Below are 14,187 nucleotides of genomic sequence, written 5' to 3'. Positions count from 1 at the left end.
TTATAGCAATATGAGACTCCAAAGTGTTTTCCATCTCTGCTGGTTCTTTATCCCCGTCACGGTGTACGTGACATAATTGGGGTCTGCGTCCGCGATATGAACAAATTGGTCGGGAGGCTGGTTTGAATTGATTGGGGAGAATCCCTTTTGATTTGGTTGTGTGGGAACACAGCAGAAATGGGTGTTAGAGACTTTCTGAAATCACCAGACCTGGTGACTTTGAAGTTTGCTAAAAAGTATGAGTTGCGGGACATTGCTAAAGAATTGAGAATTGAGGTAAAGAAGGGTGAGACTAAGGTAGAAATTCAAAGAAAAATAGTTGAATATTATATAGATAAGGGAACATTTGATGAGGAGGCGTTAGAGTTGTTCGTGGAGGGTGAATCTACTGAGGATGAGCTTCAGCTTCTGTTGGAAATAGTAAACAGGGAGCATGAACTGAAATTAAAGCAGCTCGAGAGAGAGGTCAGAGAGGCAGAGAGACGAAGGGTCCATGAGGCTAAAGAGGCAGAAAGACAGAGACAGCTCGAGAGGGAGAAATGGCAACGTGAAGATCACGTGGCAGAAAGGCAGAGACAGTTTAAAAGGGAGAGGTTGCAGCAAAGAGGTTTAGTGTGTGCCAGTAAGTCAAATGATCCAATGAATCCTTTCCCACAAATGGAACAGGTGAATGATCACTCTGCGGTGTGAACTTTCTGATGCCTCTGTAAACCGGATGCCCAAGTAAACCCCTTCTCGCATTGTCAGCAGGTGATTGGTCTCTCCATGGTGTGAATTCAGTGGTGCTTCACAAGGTTGGATGTCAGACATAGTCAATCCCTCATATAGTCAATGCAGTTGGAGAACAAAATGCTGGTGTGTTCTCAGCACCTGGGTTCCAGTGGATTTCACTGAGTTACAACATTTCAGACACACAGCATATTTCCAGTTGGGATGGGATACTTCCTCATCCCCAAGGATCAACTACTGATATATTGGTGTCACAAAGGAAACATCTGATCACTCCTTTAACATCTGGACAGAGACATTAAAACTGACCTGTTGTTGGTGATTTGGATTCCCGTTCACAAATTCTTCATCACTTGTAACCTGCAGGAAGATTTACAAAAGATATCAATGGGTAAAGGACAGCATTTCAGAAAAAATATTTTTAGTCTCCATAGTGAGCTCTGACATCTCACTGTTGTAGCAAATTTCTACCCATGTTGGAGAAAGAAATTGATCTTTATGTTACTCGGGTGGGCTTAAACTGACAGCAGGATGATGGGAACCGTACTGACAGTGCTGAAGATGAGGTAGTTGGTTTACAAATAGAGGAAATGTGTGGTGAGACTCCTAGCGAGGAGAGGCTGATGGCCAGGCAACATTGCAATCAACAGGATGAGTTGCCAGTGTAAGGGGTGGGCAGAATTGGGAAAGTTGAATACTAGACTGAAGGTGTTATATTTGAATATGCGCAGTATACAGAGTAAGGCCGACAAACTTGTAGCACAGTTACAGATTGGCAGGTATCACTGAATCATGGCTGAAAGCAGACTGTAGCTGGTTCTGTCCAAGGACACTCATTGCATTGAAAGGACAGGCAGCAAGGCAGAGAGGGTGGCGAGGTTTTGTTGGTAAAAAAAAATCCAAATTGAATCATAGAAAGAGGTGACAATGGATTGGGAGGTGTTGAATCATTGTGGAGAGAGCTGAGGCACTGCAAGGGTTAAAAGACCCTCATGGGAGGAATGCACAGACCACCAAACAGTAGTAAGGATGTGATCCACAAGTTCCAATGGGAAAAAGAAAATGTATGCCAAAGGGGCAAAGTTACAATAGTCACGGGGGATTTCAATATGCAGGCAGATTGGGAAAATTCGGTTGGTGCAGTTTCAAATACGAGGAATTTCTAGAATGCCTATGGGATGGCTTATTGTGGTTGAGCCCACGAGGGGATCAGCTATTCTCAATTGGGTATTCTGCAGTGAATTCTGGTATTGATCAGAGAGCTTAAGGTAAAGTGATCGAATGCATCCTGAAATTTGAGAAGGAGAAGCTAAAGTCCGATGTATCAGTATGACAGTGGTGTAAAGGGCATTACAGAGGCAAGAGAGAGGAGAGAGCCAAAATTGATTGGAAATGAACACTGGCAGGGAGGACGGCAGAGCAGCAATGGCTGGAACCTCTGGAAGCAATTTGGAAGTCGCAGGATATATACACACCAAAGAAGTAGTATTCTGATCGCTAGATGGCACAACCATGTCTGTCAAGAGAAGTCAAACTCAACATAAAAGCCAAAGAGAGGGTAAATAATAGAGTGGAAATTAGTGAATTGGGAAAGTTTTAAACACCAGCTGACGAAGACAACTAAAAAAATCATTGAAGAAGTAAAGATGGAATATGGAATTCAACTAGCCAATAATATTCAAAGTTTTTTTCAGATACATAAAGTGTAAAAGTGAGCTGACAGGTGATCTCAGACTGTTGGAGAACGATGCTGGAGAGTTCATCATGAGGAACATAGAAATAGCAGGTGAATTGCATCAGCCTTCACCATGGAAGACACTAACAGAATGGTGGAAGTTGCTGGTGTCAAGGATCACGAAGTGTGTAAAATAACCAGCAGTAGGGAGAAGGTTCTTGGAAAACTGAGGGTAGATGTCACCTGGATCAGTTGGTGTTCACCCCAGGGTTCTGAAAGAGGTGGCTGAAGAGACTGTGGAGACATTTGTAATGATCTTTCAAGAATCGCTAGATTCTGGAATAGTTCCCGAAGACCCATGTCACATCACACTTCAAGAAGGAAGAAAGGCAGAAGAAAGAAAATTAAATAGGCCGTTTAATCTGACCTCGGTCGTTGGGAAGACATTGGAGTCGATTGCTAAGGATGTGCTTTCAGGATAATTGGAGGCACATGATACAATAGGACATTGTCAACATCGTTTCCTCAAGATAAAATCTTGCCTGCAAAATTTGCTGGAATGCTTTGAAGAAATAGCAAGCAGAATAGACAAAGGACAATCGGTTAATGTGTTGACAAGGTGCCACACAGAAGGCTGCCTAACAAGCTACGAGACCATAGTATCACAGGAAAGATTTGGATGATGGAATTGATGGCTTTGTAGCAACGTTTTCAAGTGATACAAAGATAAATGGTGGGGCAAGAAGTTTTGAGGAAATGGCGGGTGGGGGGGGGCTACATAAGCACTTAGACAGATTAGGAGAATGAGCAATGAATTGGCAGGTGAAATGCAGTGTCGGGAAGTGTATGGTCTTGCACTTTAGTTTCAGAAATAAAAGTGTTGACTATTTTCTAAATGGAGAGAAAATACAAATATTGAGATACAGAGGGATTTGGGAGTCCTTGTGCAGAATTCCCTAAAGGTTAATTTGCAGGAGTCTGTGCTGAGGAAATTAAATACAATGTCAGCCTTCATTTGAAGAGGACAAGAATACAAACGCAAACATGTAATGCTGGGTCTTTATAAAGCACTGGTGGGGCCTCACTTCGAGTATTGATGGCAGTTTGGGGCCCCTTATCTTGGAAAGGATGTGCTGAAACTGGAAAGGATTCAAAGGCACTTCATGAAAATGATCTGCAGGATTAAACAGCTTGTCATATGAAGATTGTTTATGGCTGTGGGCCAGTATTCACTGGAATTCAGAAGAATGAGGGGTGACCTAATTGAAACCTATTGAATGCTAAAACACCTGATAGAGTGAATGTGGAGAAGGTGTTTCCTCTGGTGGGTTGTCTAAGACCAGAGGACATAGTCTCAAAATAGAGGGGTGTCCTTTTGAAACGAAGATGTGGGGGAATTTCTGTAGCAGAGAGAACTGAATCTGTGGAAATCTTTGCCACAAGCAGCTGTGGAGGCCAAGTCATGATGCATATTTAAGACAGAGGATGATAGATTCTTGATCGTTCAGGGCATGACGGGATACGGGGTGGGGGATGGCAAGAGGTGGCTACAGAGAGGAAAAATGGATCAGCCATAATGAAATAGTGGAGCCGACATGATAGGGAAAATGGTCTTATGGTTTAATACAAGAATAAAGATCTCTGAAGTTATCTGGGGTCCTGGTGAGAGTGTACGTGGAACACTGTACGCAGGACTGGTCTCCTTCCCAGAGTCAGTCTATGGGATAAATGGAATGAAGAATTTTCCCAGATTGATTTCAGGGTTGTGGTTGTGTCCTCAGAGAGATGACACTGACTGGCCTGTCTCAAAACTAGAGAAATAAGAGGTGGTCTGACGGAGACAGACACAGTTTCACAGGGTATTGACAGGGTAGAGGCAGGAATGATGATTTCCCTGGCTGGAGGGTGGAACCAGGGGTCACAGATTCAAAATCCAAGGTCACCTCAGTAGGACTGAAATGCCGAAAAATTTCCTCACCCAGATTGTGCTGAATATTTGGAAGTTTCTTCACAAGGTTTGCAAATTTAGGGGCTCAGGATTATGGGGACGTTGCAGGAAAGTGGCGCTGAGGTCAAAGATCGGGTGTATTCTGAGGAAAGGGTAGGACAGGCGCAACGGGCCGAATGGCCACGCCTGCTCCTGTTTCTTATTTTCTAAAGCATGAGTTTACCTTTGTGCCTTGTTCTCCCTTGGATTTCAGCCATTCGGATTGCACAGGGGAGCGGTGAGAGCTCCGGAGATCAATCGGCAGCCGCTGCGGGGCAGCTCCCGTCTCCCAGCAGCAGGGGACGAGTCCAGACAACAGGCCCCGATCCTCGGCGGGGAAAGGCCGGGCGCCCTCCGTGTAGCTGAAACATCTCACGGAATCTCCGCCAGTCTCTTCAGCTCTGCCTTCGAAAGGATTCAGGACCCGCCGGTGTTGCAGCCGAAACCCGAGGCGCAGCTCCCAGTCTCCGGCCTCACTCGGTCCCGGTTCCGGACTCCGGCCCATTCCAGCGCTCAGCGTCCCGCCCACTGACACCTCTCAGCCAATGAGAGCATCCTTCTCCCAGCAGTGATCGCTGATTGGCTGAGATTTGTCTGAGTACGGGCTGCTGCCGGGAGACGGAGATGTCAGTCACAGTTTGTTCTAAAATCAACGGAAGTTCCCCGAAACTCAAATTTAAAAGTAAATTATTATCCGAGTACATATAAATCACCCCGAGAATCATTTTCCATTTTGATGGGGACCATGTCGGCATGAATGGGGTGAGCCGAAGGGCCAGCGTTAATGTCTTGTCCCAAACGTTACCTCTATTCCTATCAATCGATGCTGCCTGACCTGTTGAGTTACTTGCACTGCTGCATCCAATTCTTGTTAACAAGTTTTGCGCTGGAATATTGAAAAGGAATTCACCAGGATTGTTGGGGTTTTGCGTCATGTGACGACATTGTTCAGTTTTCATCTACATACGAGTCAAGGGATCCAAATTCATAACTCCCTCAAAGTGGCTGCACGGAGCAGTAGGTTGGCGAAAGCGGCCTAGCATCTGCTTACCTCCGGTAGTCGAGGTGAAGAGTTCCAGTGTCAGGTAGCTATGTTGCAAATTTATAAATGTCTAGTTTACCTCTAGCTGCAGTATTGCATTCTATAATAGGGAAAATGTGGAGGTGTTGGAAGGTGAGTAAAAGTGGTTTATCAGGAAGCCGCCTGGATAAAGCAAGTCTGGACAATTTATGGATATTTTTTCCTGAGCACCAGAGACTGAGGGAGGCCTGACAGAAATTAATGGTAATATGATATGACACAATATTTCCTCGGACCTTGAGAGAGACTAGTGCAGAAATTGCAGGGGCCCTGACAGAAATATTTAGCCACGGATATGGTGCCGGAGGAGTGGAGGGCAGCTCAGGTTGTTCCGTTGTTTAAAAAAGGCTCCAAAAGTAAACCAGTTAATTACAGGCCGCTGAGCCTGACATCAGTAGTAGGTAAACTATTGGAAGGTGTTCTGAGAGATCGGATATACAAGTATTTGGACAGCCAAGGGCTGATTAAGGATAGTCAGCATGGTTGTCCGTGGTAGATCGTGTTTAATGAATCTTGCAGAGTTCTTCGAGGAGGTTACCAAGAAAGTAGACAAAGGAAATACTGTGGATGATGTTCACATGGACTTTACTAAGGCCTTTGACAAGGTCCCACATGGGAGGTTAGTTCAGAAGGTTCATACACTAGGTATCCTTGGAGAGGTTGTAAACTGGATTCGAAATTGGCTGTGTGGGAGAAGACAGAAAGTGGTAGTGGATGATTGCTTATCAGACTGGAGGCTTCTGACTATTGGGGTACCTAAAGTATCTGTGCTAGGACCATTGGTGTTTCTTGTATATATCAGTGCTCTAGATAATAATGTGATAAATTGGATCAGCAAGTTTGCTGATGACACTAAGATTGGAGACGTTGTGGACAGCGAGGAAGGCTTCCAAAGTTTGAAGAGGAATCTGGACCGGAAAAATGTGCCAAAAATGGCAGATGGAATGTAATGCAAACAAGTTGAGGTGCTGCATTTTGGAAGGACAAATCAAGGTAGGACATACACAGTAAATGGTAGGGCACCGAGGTTGCGGAGGAACAAAGGGATATGGGAGTTCAGATACATATTTCCCTGAAAGTGGCGTCACAGGTAGACACGGTTGTAAATAAAGCTTTTGGCATCCTTGCATTCACAAATCAAAGTATTGAGTACAGGCGTTGGGATGTTATGGGGAAGTTGCATAAGACATTGGTGAGGCCAGATTTGTAGTCTTGCGCACAGTTCTGGTCACCTAACTACAGGACGGACATCGGTAAGACTGAAGGAGTGCAAAGAAGATTCACTACGATGTCGCCGGGTCTTCAGGAGTTGAGTTACAGAGAAAGATTGAACAGGATAGGACTTTTCTCCTTGGAGATTAGAAGAATGACGGGAGAATTGATAGAGGTTTACAAAATTATGAGGGATATGGACAGAGTAAATGGGAATAAGCTCTTTTCACTTAGATGAGGAGAGATGAATACGAGAGGACATGGCTTTAGGGTGAAAGGGGAAAGGTTTAGGGGGAATATTGGGGGGAACTTCTTCACTCAGAGAGTGGTGGGAGTGTGAAACGAGCTGCCATCTGACGTGGTAAAAGTGGGCTCACTCTTACGTTTTATGAGTAAATTGCATAGGTACATGGATGGGAGAGGTCTGGAAGGTTATGGACTGGATGCAGGTCAATGGGACTAGCGGAATAATGTTTCAGCACAGACTAGATTGGCCGAATGGCCTGTTTTCTATGCTGTGGTGTTCTGGAGTTCTATGGTTCTATGAGAGTCACAGACAGAGCGGACAGCCAGTGTTTTTCCCTGAGGTTGCAACGTCTGAAAACAGAGGCAATGTATTTCATGTGAAAGAGGGAACACTTTCTCTTTTGATTCTTTTTTTCGGCACTATTTATTTTGTGATTTAGTGGAATTTTGTATCTTTTCCCCACATTCCTGCGGTAAAAAAACTAACAACTTACATCAGACAGTGATGTTAATCCTGACGTAGAATGTTTAAATGTGTGGGGAGTGGAGCGATGCGCACCTGGTGATGCAGAAGGGATTGGTTTAGAAAGACACGAAGTTACCAGTTCAATTAGTTCAGAACTGCACAGTGAGCAGAGGGGCCTTTACCCCTGCTGTACTGATCTACGATCGTGAGTCCACACCTGGAGTACTGTGTGTAACTTTGGACAGCCGCCTCAGGAAGGACGTGATTAACCTACAAAGGTGCAGTGAGGATTCACGAATTTTCTTGCCGGGACTGGAGGACTTGGGTCAGAAAGGGCCTCGATCGTGACTCTGGAATGATCACGAAACTAACGGTGACGCCACATTGATTCTCCCCTCTGCCTCCAAAGGCCCCACTGTCACGAAGCAATTGTAGGCTAAAGTAAAGGGGGAAAAAAACCCACAATGAACACCTATTTTGAATGAGAACTACAACTCCCGTAAGGCACTGCACAGAATGGCCGCACGATTTTTCCGGAACTACAACTCGCGGCTGGCACCGCGCTCAGTCGTAGGAACCTGAAGGGCGGCGTGGCCATCTAGAAGTTGTAGTCTAATGTTCTCGGCTCCTCAGCCACTCTCTGTTTCAACACTATAACAACGCAGAGAGGGACTGATTATGTGGCAGAGGTAGCTCTGACCCACCTCCGTCCTCTGCTGTCACTGGCTGATGTGCCTGTCGGTCAAATGTGAACTTAAACGATGATTAGTTAATCTGAACGTCAGTCATGGAGAAAGGGAAAAGTGAAAATTCTATTTACGTTGCTTTCTGAAAACAGAGGCAGCTGCAGTTCCACAGGGTAAAGTACTATTGGGTGGGTCCTATGCAGAGGCCTTGCAAAAGTTAAACTGAATGTTTATAAAGTGGTACCAGACATAGAACAGTCTGTGACGTCAGAGGGTATATGTTGTCATCACAGTTCAATTCCGAAAGATACTTCACTGATGGATAAATTTGTGATTTTTATAACGGACATGGTGAATTGTACTGCTCGGACATCTGGTCGTAATGATGAAACTCAAATTATTGTGAAAGCAGAGCAAAAGTTCTTCTTTGTAGTGCAGGATTATTTTGTCATTCGGTGTGATAAATTAGTTGGCAGTGATGTTGCCATTTTTAGGAAGGGACGTGGAATCGAGTTGTGAATTGAATGAAATATATGTCACAGCTGTAGCAGAAATATTTGATTCAACAGGAATGAAAGTGGTTTAATGTTTTATGTGATGAGCGTCTGCCAGGGCTGAATGTTGAGAGGATGATGTGGGTTTTTGTAATGAAACGTTCTGTCACATTATTCATCAAACAGCGTTGAAAGTGATTGCTGTGAAAAAGAGCATTTATAGGAGAAAGGTTGTAGCATGGTGGACTGAGATGTATGCAGAGGCATTTGGGGAGAAAAATAAGTTGTTTAGGAAAGTTAAGAAGTATCAGTCTTCTGATAAGAAGCATATCGGGTAAAAAGAAATGAAATGCAGGCTTGATTATAAACATTGGGGGTTGATAGCTTTCATTTAAAATCTTTCAATGGGAGTGAATTTAATTTAATTCACGGTACTGTGTTTAATTAAGTATAATCTATAGGGTTTTACGGGTTAATAGAGCGTTAGATAGAAGAGGCAGTGAGGGTATTAATTCCCAACTGTCTGCAACACACTCCGTTCCAGATGGCTGCGAAATTTACCTTAAAGTTGGAGTTTCGACCGTTATTTACCCAAACACCGCCTTTTTTCACGTTAGCCAATCATTGAAGGGGACTGCAGAGACTGGTGTGATTGACATTGGAACAGCAAACCAGCATCAGACGTCTTGGGTGAACAGACTGTGAGGCTCCTGGGCGGGAGTATAAATTCATGAACAAATCAACAGACCAATCGGTGGCTCGCAATCCGGAGTTGTTCTTTGATTGACATCTGGCGGGTCCAATGATGTACTGAGACTCCAAGAATTTGCCTGGCCACCCCGACCACACACACTATGCTAATATTTCGGATCTGTCCGTCGTTGGGACAATCAGCCCGGGAACAAACAGCTGGGAGATCAGGCGGTGAATGTGAGGAGCTGGCGTCTGGACTGGAGAAATTGCGGCCGCTTTCGGCTTGTGCTCAGGACGCGGCTTTATTAATGAACTGAAGCACCGAGGTGACCGGATATTTCACCGCTCTGATTATCTGCTCCCTGAATTTCGACTGAGTCACCGCGTAAATAAATGTGTTCGTGCAGCAGCTAAAATTCTTCAGCAAAACACCGACGTAGTAAAAGATCCATTCAGAATCATTGAAATCGTATCCAGATACTTGATAATAAATGACATTTACAACGTATGTCATCCACAGGAGGATGAAGCTGCCGGAGAGGGTGAAGAGTAAAACCACAGACCTCCTCCTGCTCTCCATCTCCGGGTCACTGCGGTTCTCCCCCTTGCTCTGACCCTTCAGCCCCTTACGGACCCGACTGGCCACTAAAATGTGCCTGACTGTCAGAGCGTTGAGCAGCAGGATCCCAGCGAAAGGGAGGGACGGAGTTAAAACCGTGTGGAGCCAGTCATATACTACCCACCCCAGGTCAGTGAGATAATTGTTCACGGGTTTACAGAACCACGGTACATTGTCGATGATCACCCAGGGTTCCCGTGTGAAGTATCGGGGTATGTTTTTCAGACAGAACAGCACGCCGGTTGTTGTTAGAACCACAGCCGCAGTTTTCCCGGTGCAATATTTTGTTTTCAGCTTCTGGCAGCAAATGGTGACAAACCGATCAAAGGTGAAAGTGACGGTGAACCAGACAGAACAGTCTGTGGCTGTGAACGTCAGTACATCGATAACACTGCACACAGGGGTGATGCTCAGAAAACTCCTCCGGAAGTAAAAAGTTCTGATTCGATATAAAATTACATTGGTGACAACGGCCAGTAAGTCAGACCCTGCCATGGCCACCAGGTAGCGAGTAGTGCAGACAGAGAGGCCGCACTTTCCCCGGGACAGGATCACAATCGCCGCTAAATTCACTGGAGGGAGGGAGGGAGGGGGAGAGATGGAGGGAGAGAGAGTGGGGAGAGATAGATAGAGACCGAGAGAGGGGTGAGAGAGCGAGAGAGAGAGAGGCAGAGAGAGAGAGGGAGAGAGAGAGAAGGAGAGAAAGAGAGAGAGAGAGAGAGGGAGAGAGAGAGAGGGAGAGACAGAGAGAGAGAGACAGAAAAAGAGAGAGACAGAAAAAGAGAGAGGGGAGAGCGAGAGAGAGACAGAGAGAGGGAGAGAGAGAGGGAGGGAGAGAGGGAGGGCGAGAGGGAGTGAGAGAGGGAGAGAACAGACACTGGGCGTTACTAAACACATTCTCCGGGAATTAACACGATGTCGGGTTTCAGCTAAAGATCAGGAGTGCTGGAGTCTATGAACGGCTGCTAATGTAAATCAGACACTGGTCACACTGTCTCTGACCTGCTTTCCTCAGTGTGGGGATAAGACCATGCGTGTGCAATCCTAGACGATAAAAACGAGCTGTATGAACAACAACGATCATTCCGATTCCAGTCGTTAACGGGGCCAGTTTCACTGATTTACCCCTGATTGGCCAGGCCTATGGAAACTCAGCATCTGATGCGGCCACGAATGCATACAAGAGCAGCGCACATCAAATACTGGAGGGACTCAGCTGGTGAAGCTGCATCCGTGGAATTTTACAAACCGTCCTTTCGGGCCGAGATCCTTATTGAGCACGAAGCAGTGCACGGATTTATATAACAATATAACAATTACAGCACGGAAACAGGCCATCCCGGCCCTTCTAGTCCATGCCGAACTCTTACTCTCACCTAGTCCCACAGACCTGCACTCAACCCAAAACCCTCCATTCATTTCCTGTCCATATATCTATCCAATTTAACTTTAAATAACAACATCGAACCTGCCTCAACCACTTCTACTGGAAGCTTGTTCCACACAGCTGCCACTCTCTGAGTAAAGAAGTTTTTCCTCATGTTACCGCTGAAGGTTTGGCCTTTAACTCTGAACTCATGTCCTCTTGTTTGAATCTCCCCCATTCTCAATGGAAAAAGCTTATCCACGTCAACTCTATCTATCTCCCTCAAAATTTTAAATACCTCTATCCAGTCCCCCCTCAACCTTCCACGATCCAAAGAATAAAGACTCAACTTGTCCAACCTTTCTCTGTAACTTCGGTGATGAAACCCATGTAACATAAAAGTAAATCTTATTTGTACTCTCTGAATTTTGTTGACATCTTTCCTATAATTCGGTGACCAGAACTGTACACAATTCTCCAAATCTGGCCTGACCAATGCGTTGTACAGTTTCAACTCCTGTACTCAATGCTCTGTTTTATAAAGGCCAGCATACCAGAAGCTTTCTTCACCGCCCTATCCACATGAGATTCCACCTTCAGGAAACTATGCAGCATTATTCCTAGATACCTCTGTTCTACTGCATTCTTCAATGCCCTACCATTTACCATGTATGCCTATTTTGATTAGTCCTACCAAAATGTAGCACCTCACATTTACCAGCATTAAACTCCATCTGCTATCTTTCAGCCCACTCTTCTAACTGGCCTAAATCTCTCTGCATGCTTTGAAAACCTACTTCCTTATGCAGAACTCCACCTATCTTAGTATCTTCTGCATACTTACTCATCCAATTTACCACCCCATCATCCAGATCATTAATGTATATGGCAAACAGCATTGGACCCTGTACAGATCCCTGAGACACATCACTAGTCACCGGCCTCCAATCTGACAAACAGTAATCGAACACACTCTCTGGTGTCTCCCATCCAGCCACTGCTGAATCCATTTTACTCCTTCAATATTAATACCTAACGATTGAACCTTCCTAACGAACCTTCCGTGTGGAACCTTGTCAAAGACCTGACTGAAATGCATATAGACAACTTCCACCGCTTTACCCTCGTCAACTTACGACGGGTCTCAGAGGGAAAACAGGAACAACGTAGCAACCTGAGGCTGAGTGGCTCCGTTAATGGATTAATTCTACAGATCAGTTCAATAACACACGTTGGCAGATTGGTTCAGCTGATCTGACCCAATTTTTGACCAACAGGCAGTGGGATCCGACTGTGACAGTCTCCACAGGCAGACCTGAAACACAGGACCAGGGATTCTCTCTGAACACTAACTCAGAAACAGAGAATTTTACAATGTAAACCCCACCCAGTCAACTTTTTCTGGAAAGCTGCCTGTCCCCAGTACTGGGACAGACCTGGACAAAGTCCAATTAAAACGCGTGCAGTCACACCTTCGCGGAGAGCTGCATCCATGACATTCAACAAGCCGTCGTTTCGGACCGAGACCCTCCGTCAGGACGAAACGATGCCCCGATTTACGACGCGTCTCAGAGGGAAAGCAGGAACAAGTTAGTAACCTAAGGCTGAGTTGTTCCTTTGATAGATTAAATCTACAGCGCAGTTCAATTCGATAATACACAGCAAAAGATCCGCGGGCACTGGTGCAGGTGATCAGACCCAGATTATTGACCAACAGTCAGTAGGATCCGACTGAGAGACTTCAGAGGAAGACATAAAACCACAGGACCTTGGGTTCTGTCTGATCAATAACTCAGAAACGGTGAACTTCGCAATGTAAACTCCTCCCAGTCACACCTTCCCAGAGAGATGCCTCTCCCCAACGCCGGGAAAAATCACGACAACTTCCCATTAAAACCTGCCAATCACACTTTCCCGGAGAGCCGCCTGCCCCCACCACTGGGGCAACTCTGGACAAATTCCCATCAACACCCTCCCAATCACACTTTCCCGGAGAGCCGCCTGCCCCCACCATTGGGACAACTCTGGACAAATTCCCATCAACACCCTCCCAGTCACACCTTCCCGGAGAGCCACCTGCCCCCACCATCGGGACAACTCTGGACAAATTCCCATCAACACCCTCCCAATCACACCTTCCCGGAGAGCCGCCTGCCCCCACCATTGGGACAACTCTGTAGAGAGTCCCATTTAATTCCTCCCAGTCACAGCCTCCCGGAGAGCTGCTCGTCCACAGCACTGGAGCAACGCAGGACAAGGTCTCATTCACGGCAATAACGACATTAGAGTCGATCCCATGAGTTAAGGGAGAGACAGAAGTTTAGTTCCGCTTGTTATTAAATATGAAAAGATCAGAGTGTTGAACTGACTGGATCGATATCTCTGACGGATATTTTTTTCTTAATGATCATCAAGATAGAAACTTGTCAAATGATCATAAATAGCTTAACACCGGTTAACACACAGAAACAGCAAAAATATTAATTCTTCTGCTCACCCACCGGGAACTCCAATGACGGCAATCAACAAGTACAATATTTTCTCCACACTTTTGTACCTATCCAACATTGCAGACATTTCTCTGTCCAGTGATTTGTCCCTCTGTGCTCCAGGCGATCTCTCGGAAGGAAATTTTGAGGCAGCACCTGCCTGGGGTTTTAATACCATTTAGCGGCTCCACGGGGACTGACATCAACAGATTTAAAAATAAAGGTTTTTAAATTATTCACAATCCGATTACATCAGACAGGTGTAATCCCCGCGGTGTCAGATTGTGATGAAATTAATGATTTAATATTTAGAACATTTGTGGGAGATAGCTTTTCTGAAAAATGTTGACTGAACCTTCCGAGCTGTTTCATCAAATACATGTGCTTCCATTGTAAATATGTACTTCAAAGGAACTATTTGTCGGACACAGAATATTGAAGTAA

General features: G+C 45.3%; 1 protein-coding gene across 1 annotated transcript; it reads right to left on the bottom strand.

The window, feature by feature from the left end:
• Window positions 1-9,558: 9,558 nt before the first annotated feature.
• On the bottom strand, window positions 9,559-13,831 carry LOC140184984 (probable G-protein coupled receptor 139). The gene is made up of 2 exons (XM_072238216.1): window positions 13,756-13,831; window positions 9,559-10,460 (listed from the first exon to the last, which is right to left on the bottom strand). Exons 1-2 carry the CDS (start codon window positions 13,829-13,831, stop codon window positions 9,559-9,561), a joined length of 978 nt encoding a protein of 325 aa, XP_072094317.1.
• Window positions 13,832-14,187: the final 356 nt, after the last annotated feature.

Source organism: Mobula birostris, chromosome 20, assembly GCF_030028105.1.
Source record: "Mobula birostris isolate sMobBir1 chromosome 20, sMobBir1.hap1, whole genome shotgun sequence".
NCBI lineage: Eukaryota > Metazoa > Chordata > Chondrichthyes > Myliobatiformes > Myliobatidae > Mobula > Mobula birostris.
This window is presented reverse-complemented; position numbering and strand designations above follow the sequence as displayed.